Source organism: Capra hircus, chromosome 18, assembly GCF_001704415.2.
Source record: "Capra hircus breed San Clemente chromosome 18, ASM170441v1, whole genome shotgun sequence".
Classification (NCBI taxonomy): domain Eukaryota; kingdom Metazoa; phylum Chordata; class Mammalia; order Artiodactyla; family Bovidae; genus Capra; species Capra hircus.
In genome coordinates, this window is record NC_030825.1 from 64,223,592 (window position 1) to 64,239,712 (window position 16,121).

Sequence of the window (16,121 nt, forward strand, 5' to 3'; positions counted from 1 at the left end):
GCATGGCAACCCACTCCAGTATTCTTGCCTGGAGAATTCCATGGACAGAGGAGCCTGCTAGGCTATGTTCCATGGGGTTGCAAAGAGTCAGACACGACTGAGCGACTAAAACAACCACCACCATGATTCTGGGAAGAGGGTCTCTATCACTAGTGATGTCTGCAAAGAACATGGGTGGAGGACAGTAGGGGAAACCAGCAGGATGTGGCGCTCAGAGTCTTCCCTGGGTCCCAGCATCTCTGCTGGCCCCACAAACAATGCTTTACCAAACATTTGCTTTTCCATCTTCATCTGTATTTCCTTCCTTCCCTTTGAGTCCCAAGCTATTACCTTCAGCAGCCTCTTTTTGTTTAAGCTGAAGATAATTTTTAAGAGGAGGGTTTCAGCCATTTTGGTGAGTTAATTCAGTTTTCCTGGGTTCTCGTTCTTGTATGTGTTATCAAAATGTTTTTTAAAATTCTTTTGTTAATCCATCTCATGTCAATTTAATTCTTAGACCAGTCAGAAGAACCCAGGAGGGGGGAAGCCCATTTCTTCCTCCCTAAAGCTGGTCCTTTACAGTATGAATGTTCCAGTTGGGTATAATCGCTTTCACCTCAATGCTCTCCCCTTGCACATCAATACAGGTGAAGAGGAGATACAGAAACACGATGGAGAAATTCTCCGTCTGGAAGGATATACTGTGGTCAGGAGATGATGGTGGCTTCCACTACAACACCACCCAGAGAAGCCCCAAGCTGATAACATACCTGAACCCGCAGGCACCCACACAGTCCACCCCACTCACGATGGTGCTGCACGGTCCTGCCGGCGTTGGGAAAACGACGCTGGCCAAGGAGCTGATGCTGGACTGGACGCAGGACGACCTGGCAGAGACCTCCACCTCCGCCTTCTACCTCAGCTGCAAGGGGCTCAACCACAGGGGGACGTGCACCTTTGCAGAGCTGATATCTGCCAACTGGCCACATGTGCAGGACGACATACCCGCAATCCTGGCCCGGGCACAGAAAGTCCTGTTCATCCTTGACGGTTTTGATGAGCTGAAGGTCCCCTCGGGGGCGCTCATCCACGACCTATGTGGTGACTGGAAGAAGCAGAAGCCGGTGCCCGTCCTCCTGGGAAGTTTACTGAAGAGAAAGATGCTACCCAAGGCCACTTTACTCATCACCACCCGACCAGGCGCCCTGCAGGAGCTGCGGCTCTTAACAGAACAGCCGCTCTTCATAGAGATCGAGGGGTTCTTGGAGGAGGACCGGAAGGCGTATTTCCTGAAACACTTCGAGGAGGAGAGTCAGGCCCTGCGAGCTTTCGACTTGATGAAGAGCAACGCGGCTCTGTTCCAGCTGGGCTCGGCGCCCTCCGTGTGCTGGCTGGTCTGCACCTGTCTGAGACAGCAGATGGAGAGGGGGGAGGACCCCGCCGCCACCTGCCGGACCACCACGGCCCTGTTCCTGCGCTTCCTCTGCAGCCGCTTCCCCCCGCCGCGCGGCGGCGGCCCCAGGCGGGGCCTCCAGGCTCCGCTCAAGCCCCTGTGCCTCTTGGCTGCTGAGGGCGTGTGGACGCGGAGCTCCGTGTTCGATGGGGAAGACCTCAGGCGACTTGGGGTGCACCCGTCTGCCCTCTCTCCTTTCCTGGACGGGAATATTCTCCAGAAGAGCGAAGACGGCGAGGCCTGCTACTCTTTCATCCATCTCAGCGTCCAGCACTTTCTGGCCGCCATGTTCTATGTCTTGGAGCCGGAAGAGCAGGAGGAGGAAGGGCTGGGCGGCTGCTGGTGGCACGTCGAGGATGTGGGGAAACTGCTGTCCAAGGCAGAAAGGCTGAAGAACCCCAGCCTGACCCACGTCGGGTACTTCCTGTTTGGCCTCTGCAACGAAAGAAGGGCCATGGAGCTGGAGGCGACTTTCGGCTGTCTGGTATCAACAGAGATCAAGCGGGAGCTCCTGAAATACACGCTGATGCCCCATGGGAAGAAATCCTTTTCCGTGATGGACACGAAGGAGGTTCTGAGCTGTCTGTACGAGTCTCAGGAGGAGCAGCTCGTGAAGGATGCCATGGCCCACCTCAAGGAGATGTCCATTCACTTGACGAATACATCTGAAATAATGCAGTCTTCCTTCTGTCTTAAACATTGTGCCAACTTACAGAAGATCTCACTGCAGGTAGGAAAGAAGATATTCCTGGAGAATGATCCCGCATTGAAATCAGATCCTCAGAATGAGATGTAAGAACTCAGTTTTTTTTTTTTTTTAACTTTGCTAGTTCTCCCATCTTCAGCGTCACACTGTTTTAGGAAGAGGACAGAGTCTCCTATGACTCCTTCTGGTTTAGGGTCTGAGTTCTCACTGAAATTTCTTCCTGCCGCGTCACCATTAAAGCTGAGAAACATGATATTCAGATGAGGAATGGGGGCTTTGGAACCTTATTTTTAGTGTCATTGTTGACATGTGGGCTCAGCACGCTCTAGACATCTCATATAATTCCCTCCCACCCCACCCCCGCCAGTTCTTTCCAAAAATTTTGTTTTCATATATAGTCACTGTGCCATCCATTACATCCCAGGACTTTGTTATGTTACAACTGGATGTTTGTACCTTTTGAAGAGCACACCAGTTTTTCCCCCACCCCTGCCCTTTTGTTGATGGTCCTCTTTCATAGACGTTCCTGTCTGTGCATTTCTCCTAGATCACAGCACGACCATCGTTCTCTCCAACTCTGGGCGGATCTCTGCTCTGTGCTCAGTTCAAATGAGAACCTGAACTTTCTGGATGTGAAGGAAAGCTTCCTGAGTCACTCCTCGGTGAGGATTCTTTGTGAGCAGATAACCCACGTCACCTGTCATCTCCAGAAAGTCGTGTAAGTGGCAGCTGATCCTGCAATTCAGTTCAGTTCAGTCGTGTCTGACTCTTTGCAACCCCATGGACTGCAGCACGCCAGGCCTCCCTGTCCATCACCAACTCCCAGAGTTTACTCAAACTCATGTCCACTGAGTCAGTGATGCCATCCAACCATCTCAGCCTCTGTCGTCCCTTCTCCTCCCACCTTCAGTCTTTCCCAGCACCAGGATCTTTTCCAATGAGTCGGCTCTTTGCATCAGGTGGCCAAAGTATGGAAGTTTCAGCTTCATCATCAGTCCTTCCAATGAATATTCAGGACTGATTTCCTTTAGGATGGACTGCAATGGGGATTTAAAATGTGAGAGCAGTATTGGAATGTCAAATCAGGCTCCATCCAGCCAGGTGGTCAGAATATGAAGAACTGGAATGGTTATTTAAAAAAAAGACTTACTTAGTTATGGCTATGATGGGTCTTTGTTGCTGCACAGGCTTTCTCTAGTTGTGCAGATCGGGGGCTTCTCATTGTGGTAGCTTCTCTTGTTGCAGAGCATGGGCTTTAGAGTGCAGGCTCAGTAGTTGCGGTATGTGGGCTTAGTTGTCCCATGGCATGTGGAGTGTTCCTGGACCAGGGATCAAACCTGTGTCCCCTGCATTGGCAGGTGGATTCTTAACCACTGGACCACTGGAGAAGTCCTCCACGCAGCCCTTAATGGCCCATACGTTCAAGGAGTCTGTAACTTATTTGCTGACTTATAGTCCATAACTTACTGTAGCTTGAATGAAAACTCTGTTTGGAAATGCAAATGACTACATGGGGATATGGTAGGAAGTGATTTATTTTTTACCAGAAAAAGTCAGGCATTGAGGAGGAGGAAAAGTTGTGTGTGGACTGAATGCTGAAAGAAATAAAGGACATAATACTGCCTGAGAGGAAGAAAATTTTCTCTACACTTCTGGCTGGTTGGAAAATGAGATTGATATGAGACAGGTTAGGAAAAGAAAATCAAACATTTAATAGCATCTATACATGGGAATGACCTAGAAAAACTGAGCAACTACCCCAGTGACTGAAATCTTCATGTTAACTACAACCTTCCATTAAAGAGAATAAAGGATGATGAGGGTTGTGGTTTGGGACTTCAAGGGGAGGAAGGCAATTCACTTGGAGATGGAAATCAAATGTTTGGTAGACAAAGAATCAGCTCTGATCTCTTGCATTGGCAGGTGGATTCTTTACTACTGAGCCACTAAGGGAAGCCTGGTTAAAGGAACAGAACTACCTAAATTCTTCAGGAAGTTAGGGGAAGGATTGAAATGTCTTCCCGAGTGTTTTCAGTCCTTGTTTATTCTCAACTTGAAATAATCTTCACATCAAAGAGACATTTTGGGGTGACAAATTTTGTTCGCCTACGGTAAAAAAAAAGGTAGAGAGAGTTTCTCAGAAGATCAGCAGAAGCAAAGAAAAGAGCATCAAACCCTTTACCATCCAATTCCATCTTCCTTCTCATCATCATATACTGCTTCCACTAGTGGTCTGTCCTTCTCTTCTTTCCAGATATCATTCCATTGATTAATTATATAAGTCAGTTCAGTTCAGTCACTCAGCTGTGTCTGACTCTCTGTGACCCCGTGGACTGCAGCACTCCAGGCCTCCCTGTCCATCACCAACTCCTGGAGCTTGCTCAAACTCATGTCCATTGAGTCAGTGATGCCATCCAACCATCTTATCCTCTGTCATCCCCTTCTCTTTCTGTCTTTAATCTTTCCCAGCATCAGGGTCTTTTCCAAGGAGTCAGTGCTTCACATCAGGTGGCCAAAGTACAGGAGTTTCAGCTTTAGCATCAGTCCTTCCAATAAATATTCAGGGTTGATTTCCTTTAGGATTGACTGGTTTGATCTCCTTGCAGTCCAAGGGACTCAAGAGTTGTCTCCAATACCACAGTTCAAAAGCATCAATTCTTCAACATTCAGCTTTCTTTATAGTCCAACTCTCACATCCATACCTGACTATTGGAAAAACCATAGCTTTGACTAGATGGACCTTTGGTTGGCAATGTCATGTCTCTGCTTTTTAATATGCTGTCTAGGTTGGTCATGTTGGTCATGGTTTTCTTCCAAGAAGCAAGTGTCTTTTAATTTCATGGCTGCCTTCACCATCTGCAGTGATTTTGAAGCCCAAGAAAATCAAGTCTGTCACTGTTTTCATTGTTTCCCCATATATTTGCCATAAAGTGATGGGACCAGATGCCATGATTTTCATTTTCTGAATGTTGAGTTTTAAGCCAACTCTTTCACTCTCCTCTTTCACTTTCATCAAGAGGTTCTTTAGTTCTTTGCTTTCTGCCATAAGGGTGGTGTCATCTGCATATCTGAGGTGATTGATATTTCTACTGGCAATCTTTATTGCAGCTTGTTCTTCATCCAGCCTGGCATTTTGTGTGATGTACTCTGCATATAATTTAAATAAGCAGGGTGACCATATACAGCCTTGATGTACTCCTTTCCCAGTTTGGAACCAGTTTGTTGTTTCATGTCCAGTTTTAACTGTTGCTTCTTGACCTGCATACAGATTTCTCAGGAGGCAGGTCAGGTGGTCTGGTATTCCCATCTCTTTCAGAGTTTTCTAGTTTGTTGTGATCTACACAGTCAAAGGCTTTGGCATAATCAGTAAGGCAGAAGTAGATTTTTTTTTTTCTGGTATTCTCTTTGCTTTTTTGACGATCCAATGGATGTTGGTAATTTGATCTCTGATTCCTCTGCCTTTTCTAAATCCAGCTTGAACATCTGGAAGTTCATGGTTCATGTACTGTTGAAGCCTGGCTTGGAGAATTTTGAGCATTATTTTGCTAGCATGTGAGATGAGTGCAATTATGCAGTAGTTTGAACATTCTTGGCATTGCCTTTCTTTGGGTTTGGAATGAAAACTGACCTTTTCCAGTCCTGTGGCCACTGCTGAGTTTTCCAAATTTGCTGGCATATTGAGTGCAGCACTTTCACAGCATAATCTTTCAGGATTTGAAATAGCTCAACTGTAATTCCATCACCTCCACTAGCTTTGTTCATAGTGATGCTCCCTAAGGCCTACTTGACTTCGCATTCTAGGATGTCTGACTGTAGATGAATGATCACACCATCATGGTTATCTGGGTCATAAAGATCTTTTTTTGTACAGTTCTTCTGTGTATTATTGCCACATCTTCTTAATATCTTCTGCTTCTCTTAGGTCCATACCATTTCTGTCCTTTACTGAGCCCATCTTTGCATGAAATGTCTCCCTGTTCCCATCTTGACTTGTGACTTCTCCCGTACTCTGTGTTCTCAGCACCATCCATCTACAACACGCAAAACAGAACCCCTTCTTTTTATATTCCCTATTCCTGGGTCAGGAAGATTCCATTAGGGGAGGGAATGGCTACCTACTCCAGTATTCTTGCCTGGAGAACCCCATAGACAAAGGAGTCTGGCAAGGTAGAGTCCATGGGATTGCAGGAGTCAGACACAACTGAGTGACTAATACTTTCACTTTCAGGATTAAAAATGTCTCTCCTGCCAGTGCTTACCGGGACTTCTGTCTGGCTTTCATTGGCAAGAAGACTCTGACACACCTGGCTCTGGAAGGCAGTGTCCATGGTGATAAGATGCTGCTGCTGCTGTTGTGTGAGATCCTGAAGCATCCGAGATGTAATCTTCAGTATCTGCGGTAGGTCTCATGTTATTGCTCAGCATAAGGATACTGTGAGTTCCAAACAAAACAGCAGATTGCCATGCTGATTGGGCACCATGCTAAACAGGGGAGCATATTCCCAGATATTAATAGAATATTGATGGTATGTCAGCCAATAATCTTCCCCCAGCCAGCTAGTCTTCTGGACTGAATAGTGAGCCCTGAATGCAAAGAAACACTCAGAATTTCATTAAATTAGAAAAAAATCTATTACTCTGTTCAGTTCAGTTCAGTTGCTCAGTTGTGTCCAACTCTTTGTGACTCCAGGGACTGTAGCACGCCAGGCTTCCTTGTCCATCACCAACTCTAGGAGCTTATTCAAACTCATGTCCATTGAGTTGGTGATGCCATCCAACCGTCTAATCCTCTGTTGTCCCCTTCTCCTCCTGCCCTCAATAAATGATGTTTCTAAGTGGATTACCAGATCTTCAAAATGACAAATGGCCGGTGCACAGTCTCCTAGTTTTTTTCATTGACTTGAGACACTTTACATTTGCCTTGTATTCAAATTATTTAAGTTAACTTATAGTGTCCTTTTAATAGGTTAAACTTTGAGGGAGGAAAGGTACTGGTTTTTAAGAACTCAAGGTTTACTTATGACATATATTCTAGTAGGCAGACTATGGATTGATTATAGTCTTTATTTGATTGACCTAAAAGGTATCCTCTCTCCCCAAAGTAGAGATGAAGGAAAAAAAGAATATTAAAAAGTTCAACTAACTTGTGAAATTGAACAAACTCTGGGAGATAGTGAAGGACAGGGAAACCTGGTGTGCTGCAGTTCCTGGAGTCTCAAAGAGTCAGACATGACTTAGCAACTGAGCAATAACAACAATAACTTGTAGATATTGTGAGTGTAGTAAGGGGCAGAGCCATGATTCAAACAAGCTTGTCCTAAAGTCCTGTATTCTGATCTGTATCTGCAAGAGCAGCTGAGCGTCAGACCCCATGTGATGGATTAATGGATTGCCCTGGTGTTCTCTAAAATAGCTGTATCACGTTCATTTTGATCCACAGAAGTTTCCAATTATTCTGGCAACACACACTTCAAACTTTGGACCCAGCTGCCTAAGTATCCAATTGTTGCTCCTTGTTTTAGTTAGCATATTTCCTAATAACTTCTGAAGTTGAAGTTTGAGTATCGGGCATCAACTTATTTCCCATTAGAATCACGTTTAAATTTAAGTGGAAGGTGGGGATATATGGATATGTATCATTGATTCATTTTGTCATACAATAGACTAATATAACATCATAAAGGCAACTATACTCCAATAAAGATTGATTAAAAAATATAAGTGGGATTAGGACAGACTTAGTTCATGAAAAATGATGATATAAAATGTGGGGTTTGAGAAAATAGCAGACCACGTTGGTGAAACTTCACAGAGAAGTGTATCATGGAGTTTCCCTCTTAGTGACGAGGCTGGGTGCTGACCCAACGGGCATGGAGATACTTGAGGAAACAAAGGAGCTGCATTTTCTAATAGTTCAGGCCAGGGTTTGACACGTGTTGGAGTAGAACGAGATGAGAGTCAGAGATAGTCTTCAGGGAAGGATAAAAGCTGACAGGGTCTCTGCCCTCCCAGAAGAATGACTTGCCCCCGTTTATCCCACAGATTGGGGTCTTGTTCTGACACCACTTGGCAGTGGGCTGACTTCTCCTCGGCACTCAAAGTCAACCAGTCCCTGAAATGCCTAGATCTCACAGCCAGTGAGTTCCTGGATGCGGGTGTCAAATTGCTGTGTTTGACTCTGAGACACCCGAAGTGTGTCCTGCAGAAATTGTCGTAAGTCCCTCTTTTCCTGGGGAGCATCTTCATCTTAGGTCTGGAGTCACATAGAGAAGAGCAGTGGTAAGACCAGACTTACAGGGCAAATCTTATGGGACTTCTTACTGGGGGAGAGTCCTGATTCCCTTTTTTGGTTCCAGGTGGGTGATGCATGCTTAAAAAAAAAGTGTGTGTGTGCGTGCTCAGTTGTGTCTGATTCTTTGCAACCAATGGACTGTAGCCCACCAGACTCCTCTGTCCATGGGGGTTTCCTGGCAAAAATACTGGGGTGGGTTGCCATGCCCTCCTCCAGGGGATCTTCCCAGGGATCAAACCCACATCTCCTGCCTTGGCAGGTGGATTCTTTACCACTGAGCCACCAGGGAAGCCCACATTTAAAAAATATCATTAATTAACTAGGCTGTGCTGGGTCTTAGTTGCTTACAGCATGTGGAATCTTAGTTTCCTGACCAGGGATCGAACCCAGGCCCCTTGCATTGGGAGTGCAGAGTCTTAACCACTGGACCACCAGGGAAGTTTGCCTGCCTTTCTCTCACTCCTGGTCCTTCAGGCTTTGATCACTGGCATAGGATTGAGTAGATGGGGACTCTCAAGAAGGGCTGTCAGCTGAGCATCTTGAACTTTGGAAATGTCTTACCACGTATGTGGTGCTTTTCACAGGTTGGAGAACTGTCAGCTTACAGAAGCCTGTTGTAAGGAGCTGTCTTCTGCTTTGATTGTCAACCAGAGGTTGACCCACCTGTGCTTGGCCAAGAACGACCTTGGGGATGGCGGGGTGAAGACTCTGTGTGAGGGCTTGAGTTACCCCGAATGTCAGCTACAGACCTTGGTGTAAGTCCCTGCTGGCTTCTGTGTGTGTTTGTCTGTCTGTGTTGTATGTATACACCTGGATTCAAGTAGGATAGACCCTGGAGCACTTGATAATTCCTCTTGAATGATCAAGAGCAAGATCCTGGTGGAAATTAGGAAAAGAACAGGTAGAAACAGATGCTAATGCCTGCATGTCTTTAAAGAATAAGGTTGACCTGCCAGCTTCCTTCTCTTCTGAGAATTCAAGATAAGCAGTTAATTCTCAGGTCTGATGTTCTGTGTATATTCTGAAAATTCACATGAAATCTGCCAGTAATTAGGAGTGGATTGAGTTACACAGTAGGGTTTAAGACTTGAAGGCAGAATCAGGAATTCAGTTTATAGTGGCAGAGAGAGAAAAGGAAAAGGTCATTTCTGCCTCAGTAGTGTTCGTTCAGTTCAGTTCAGTTGCTCAGTTGTGTCCGACTCTTTGCGACCCCATGAATCGCAGAAGGCCAGGCCTCCCTGTCCATCACCAACTCCCAGAGTTCACTCAGACTCACGTCCATTGAGTCAGTGATGCCATCCAGCCATCTCATCCTCTGTTATCCCCTTTTCCTCCTGCCCCCAATCCCTCCCAGCATCAGAGTCTTTTCCAGTGAGTCAACTCTTCGCATGAGGTGGCCAAAGTACTGGAGTTTCAACTTTAGCATCATTCCTTCCAAAGAACACCCAGGGCTGATCTCCTTTAGTATGGACTGGTTGGATCTCCTTGCAGTCCAAGGGACTCTCAAGAGTCTTCTCCAACACCACAGTTCAAAAGCATCAATTCTTCGGTGTTCAGCTTTCTTCACAGTCCAACTCTCATATCCATACATGACTACTGTAAAAACCATAGCCTGGACTAGACGGACCTTTGTTGGCAAAGTAATGTCTCTGCTTTTCAATATGCTATCTAGGTTGGTCATAACTTTTCTTCCAAGGAGTAAGCATCTTTTTAAAATAATTTTTTGAATTATTTTTTACTTTACCATACTGTATTGGTTTAATTTCATGGCTGCAATCACCATCTGCAGTGATTTTGGAGCCCCCCAAAATAAAGCCTGACACTGTTTCCACTGTTTCCCCATCTATTTTCCATGAAGTGATGGGACCAGATAACATGATCTTCATTTTCTGAATGTTGAGTTTTAAGCCAACTTTGTCACTCTCCTCTTTCACTTTCATCAAGAGGCTTTTTAGTTCCTCTTCACTTTCTGTCATAAGGGTGGTGTCATCTGCATATTGAAGGTTATTGATTAGTGTTCATTAGAAGAGTGTTCATTGGAAGAATATAAAACTTCCTGTGTGATGTCACACAGATTGCCCCTTTTTTTGAATATTTACGCATTCATCATTTTCATTTTTTTGAATTTTTAAAAATGTAGTATCATTTTCATTGTGATTACTAATTTCATTGTAAGAATGCTTAACATGAGATCTAGCCTCCTAGATTTTTACTTTTAAACTTTATTCTATATTGGAATATAGCCAACTAACAGTGTTGTGATAGTTTTTTTTCAAAACGTTTTATTTCATATTGGGGGTTATAGCCAATTAACAATGCTGTGATAGTTTCAGGTGGACAGTGAAGGGACTCAGCCATACATGCACAAGTACCCACTCTCCCAAACTCCTCTCCCATCCAGGCTGCCGCATGACAGTGAGCAGAGTTCCCTGTGCCGTACAGTAGGCCCTTGCTGGTTGTCTGTCTTAAATATTGCAGCACGTACATTAGACTTTCCTGTTCCAAAGGCAGAGTTGATTTAGGCGTCTAATCAACAAAAAGTGTCTGATACTTGGTACCTACTGTGCATCAGGTATTCTACTAAATTTTACAAGAATTAAAAAAAAAATCCTTACAAGCACATGCCATAGTTACCTTTATTTCAGTTGTGCTAATTAGCTAATTAGAAAACCAAAGTTTAGTCACTGAGTTTGCCCATGGTCACGTCTTTGTAGTAGGTGTGAAGCCCCCTGTGTACATTGGGTTATCAACGATCATTATCTTAAAAACATAAAGGCATTGTTTGACCAAACCTTCATTTTGTAGGCTGTCAAAACTTCAAATTTTAGATTTTGCTTCAGCTCCTCTCCCCAAGCTCCCCAGGTTCAAGTGTGAGTTTTTTAGGGTCTCACACAGTACAGAGCATGGCATCTTTTGGTCCAGTTACCACCCGCCTGCTCATTGTCTTGTCAGTTCAGACTCTGTTGCTATTATGCCATGCCTGGGGCATAAGGTATTCAGGGGAGACCTGTCTAATTGTATCATGGGAGCATCCTTCTCTGTGGTCAGGAGGATCTGTAGGCATCTAAGCTTGTTGGAGAGTCTACAGTGTTTTAATGAGAAACACAGCCTCTCAAAGTCAGGAACATGAAGGTTTTGGTGTACCGAGTTATGCTGGGACAAATACAGGGCTTGAAATAAAACACGAGACAGGGAGCATGGAATCCCAAGGACCTGATTGTGCAGGACAGAAAGGAGGCTTTACATTCTGTCTCAGATCTGTCTGAATCCAGACCCCTTCACCTGCATGACATGCTGTCATGGAAGGAAAACCTGGATCTCAGGTATGTCTTTTTCTCCAAAATGAAAGGGGGCAGGTGATGGCCAGCTGAACACTCTACCACCTAGGCAGGGTGGAAACACTCATCATTCCATGTGCACGTGTTTTTTTTTTTTCAAATGTATTAATTTAATTTGGCTGCCTCATGGAGCACAGGCTCAGCAGTTGCAGTGCGGGCTGGGGGGGCTAGTTGTTCCACAACATGTGGAATCTTAGTTCCCCTGACCAGGGATCGAGCCTGCGTCCCCTGCATTGCAAGACAGATTCTTAACCACTGGGCCATCGGGGAAGTCCTTCCATTTGCATGTCTTTATGTACAAGTCTCCCTGAAAGCGTACGACTAGAGATAGAAAGTAAGTATTAATAGCTGGACCTAACCGCCACATCACAGGGTATATGTCACAGAGGGATAATCAAATTTCTTCCTACAACTGTCTTGGCAGGCTGAGTCATTGCAACATAAACAGACATGGCTGCAAGTACATCTCAAAGCTTCTCCAAGGAGACTGCAGCCTCACCAGCCTGGACCTGGGTTTCAACCCCATAGCCACCGGACTGTGTTTTCTCTATGAAGCTTTGAAGAAACCAAATTGTAACCTGAAATGTCTAGGGTAAGTTGTTTTCTTCATTTTAAAGATGTTTGAAAATATTTTTGGTTTTTCTTTTTTGCCAGCGTTGAACAACTAAAATTTTGTCTTTTTATGGCAATATAGCTCATTTTCTTTCTTTTTTTAAAAATTATTGTAGTATAGTTGATTTACAGTGTTTTGCTAATGTCTACTATACAGCAAAGTGAATCAGTTACACATATATCCCCTCTTTTTTAGTTACCTTTTCCCATATAGGTTATTACAGAGTATTGAGTCGAGTTCCCTGTGCTATACAGTAGGCCCTTATTATCTATTTTATATACAGTAGTGTGTCTGTATCAATGCCAAGCTCCCAATTTAAACCTCTGCAGCCTGTTCCCCCTCTGGTAACCATAATTTATTTTCTATATCTGTGGCTCAACTTCTGTTTTGCATAGGCCCTTTTGTACTATTTCTTTGGATTCCACATATAAGCAGTATCATATGAGACGTCTTTCTCTGGCTTGCCTCAGTCAGTGCGTCATAGAGATTATGCCATTGTCTCTGAACTAGTCTGTGTGTTTTGATTCTTGATTTCCTGATATTGGGTCTCAATCCATCACCCTGAGATGTCTTTCAGCTTGCAAGCCAGGCCACAGCATGTGTCTTTCAAGACACAAAAGTTCCTTGGGTCACTGTGGATAAAAATCTGAAGGTTTTTTTGTGTTGGCTTTTTTTTTTTTCACTTGGGTTTTTTTCATAACAGCTTTCAGAAAAACCAAATAAACTTTTTTGGCCAACCCAACATAGCCTACAAGAGTCTGTGTGCTCAGTTGCTAAGTTGTGCCTGAATCTTTGCGACCTCATGGACTATAGCCCACCAGGCTCAGACTCTGTCCATGGGACTTCCTAGGCAAGAATGCTGGAGTGGGTTGCCATTGCCTTCTCCAACAAGAGTCTATGGGATCCTATAATTAGTTATGAGCCACTCTTTCTTTTTTTTAATTGTTTATTGAATACTTTAAAACTTTTATCTTTAATTGGAGGATAATTGCTTTACAATATCATGTTTGTTTCTGCTATATATGAACATGATTGGCTTTAGGTATATGTATGTTCCCTCTCTCTTGAACCTCCCTCCCACCTGCCAGCCTATCCCACCCCTCTAGCTTATCACAGGGCACTGGATTTGAGCTCCCTGTGTTATATCATATATTCTCACCAGCTGTCTAATTTTACATAAGTAACGTGTGTTTCAATGCTACACTCTCCATTCGTCCCACCGTCTCCTTCCTCCACTGTGTCCACCGGTCTGTTCTTTGTCTGCGTCTCCATTGCTGCCCTGGAAACAGGTTCATGAGTACCACCTTTCTAGATTCCGTACATATCGATGTGTTAATATACGATATTTGTCTTTCTCTTTCTGACTGACTTCACTCTATGTAATAGTGGGCCACTCTGTCTGCTGCCCTGCGAGCCTGGCATCTCAGCTACTGGCTTCCACCCCCTCAGTTATCATCATGGTTCACTGTGTATTCTACTTCTTTTTTCTCGTATCATCTTTCCAACGTGGAATTCATGGGCTACCAATCTACCTAACCCGCCTCTGTTTTATTAATCCTATTTATTTTATTCTAATACCGTTATCCCGTCTTCAAGGCAGCATGACCTGATGTGGCTAAAATAAGCTCCATAAAGAAAATAACTTTCACGTCTTCCCTACTAAGTCCCCCGGGAGTAGGGGTGCGCCTGGCCACCGGCAGGTTCTCCGTTAAGAACATGCTGGCACAAGGGCTTCCTCTACTTCCTCCACAGGCTCTGGGGCTGCCCCATCACCCCGTTCAGTTGCCAGCATCTCGCCTCCGCTCTAGTCAGCAGCCGGAGCCTGGAAACACTGGACTTGGGCCAGGACGCCTGGGGACAGAGTGGCATCGTGGTGCTCCTTAAGGCTTTAAAACAGAACCACGGCTCCTTAAAGATGCTCAGGTTGAAGATGGACAAATCTACCGTGGAAATCCAGAGGCTGTTGAAGGATGTGAAGGAGAACAATCCCAGACTGACCATCGAATGCAATGATGCCAGAACAACCAGATCCTCATGTTGTGACTTCTTTTGCTGAACGCACTGAGATATTTCTCTTTCGTGTCCCCAAAGGGGGTGATCCGATATCTCTAAGACATCTCGCTCTTGAAGGCCAGAATGTCAAATGTCAATCACTGGATCAGACTGTACAACTGAACACTGGTTTTTCACTGTCTGGTTTCTGGGAATATCCACACAAGTCACATACCCACTTGATGTTAAAATATTCTCTCTTACAAGGATAAAAAAAGGCAAAGCACTTTGTTTGATGCTGTATTTATTCACGCATCCAACAGCTTACTTAGAGTAAACTTCCTTTCTGGCATACTTAGTCTAGGGAAAAATATTACAAAGTTCATAGGTGATCATGTGAGTTCCTTCTGTTTTTCTTCCCTATGTATGTGTCCGCTCTTTGTGACCCCAGGGACCTTAGCCCACCAGGCTCCTTTGTCCATGGGATGTCCCAGGCAAGAATTCTGGAGTGGATTGCCATTTCCTCCTCCGGGAACTCTTCCCCACCCAGGGATCAAACCTGCGTCTCCTGGATTGGCAGGTGGATTCTTTACCACTGAGCCACCAGGAAAGCCCTCACAGTAACTTAAATGAGACTTTTGGATACCAGTGTTTAGTGGGACATGGCTAGGTAAGGATCTCAAGGGAATAGATGATGGAAGAATTGAGTATGGGTCAGGAGTGCTCAGGTTATTTGAGGCAAGGCTGAGTGAGTCAAAATTCAGCCTTCTGCTTGAGTGCAAAGCTCACGGGTAGGATTTACATTTTAAAAAAATGATACAAACATAATCAAGGGAGGTTATGTTGGACAGTGTCTGGGTCACACCCTCTGCTGGGTATTTTAAATACATTCTGATGGACACTGTGCAGCAGTTTATCCCCCTCCCTGCTGTCTTATTATTTTTATCTATTTATAAATAAGTAAACAGTAAGAAGACTCAATGACTGTATACAGCATGGCCTCTGAGAAGCAGGCTGAGTTTTGAAAACAAAGTTCATACAAATTGGAAAGCCTGTGGCTTGTCTTATAGCTCACTTTGTGCAGAAAATTTTTAAAAAGTCTTATGGAGTTTAGGTCACTGAAGATCAGTGGTTCTCACTAGGGGACCCAGGGACACCATCAGGTGCCGGGGTCCAGCCCCAGTGGGTCCAGGGTGATTTGAAGGTGGGGATGGAGTCAGCGTCCTTGGAAAAATACATATTTAATTACAGATATATATAGAGATTAGAAATGGATAGTGTAGTAGGAAAATTAGTGGAGAAAAAGATGCTGAATAACTTGGTTTACGTGGAATAGCATCCATGCTCCAGATGGGAATTCAGCCAGAAAAATGGGGAGCAAGAAAGAAGCGACATGGGGGAATCAGTCTTTCCGGAAACTGATCCCATTTTCTTTATTTTTAGGTTTGCTTATATACCTTTTGTTACACATAGGGATGAATACAGAGTCACGTGGGGGTCAGCAGTCCTGACCTTCATCAAAATCAGGTGCTTCACATAAAAAAAGGTCTTAGGGATTTTACATCATCTGGCTATGAGACCTGCTGACATTTTATGATTCTTTCCTTCTGATAACCAAAAAACTTATTTCTTCCAAGGGTGTTTTTTCTTAAGCCAGGCACCACCCTCCAAATAGAGTTGCATTCCTATAGGGTGAGGGTGTAGTGAGTTACAATCAAGAAAGGAATTTATTTAACCCAAGGTTACCA

At 44.4% G+C, this 16,121-nt stretch overlaps 1 protein-coding gene across 1 annotated transcript; it reads left to right on the top strand.

Annotated features, from left to right (window-relative positions):
* Positions 649-14,645, top strand: LOC102188793 (NACHT, LRR and PYD domains-containing protein 7). Its single transcript, XM_018063100.1, has 7 exons — positions 649-2,224; positions 2,686-2,856; positions 6,367-6,537; positions 8,181-8,351; positions 9,015-9,185; positions 12,193-12,360; positions 14,134-14,645. The coding sequence occupies exons 1-7, from the start codon at positions 651-653 to the stop codon at positions 14,435-14,437; spliced, it is 2,730 nt and encodes a 909-aa protein (XP_017918589.1). The 5' UTR covers positions 649-650; the 3' UTR covers positions 14,438-14,645.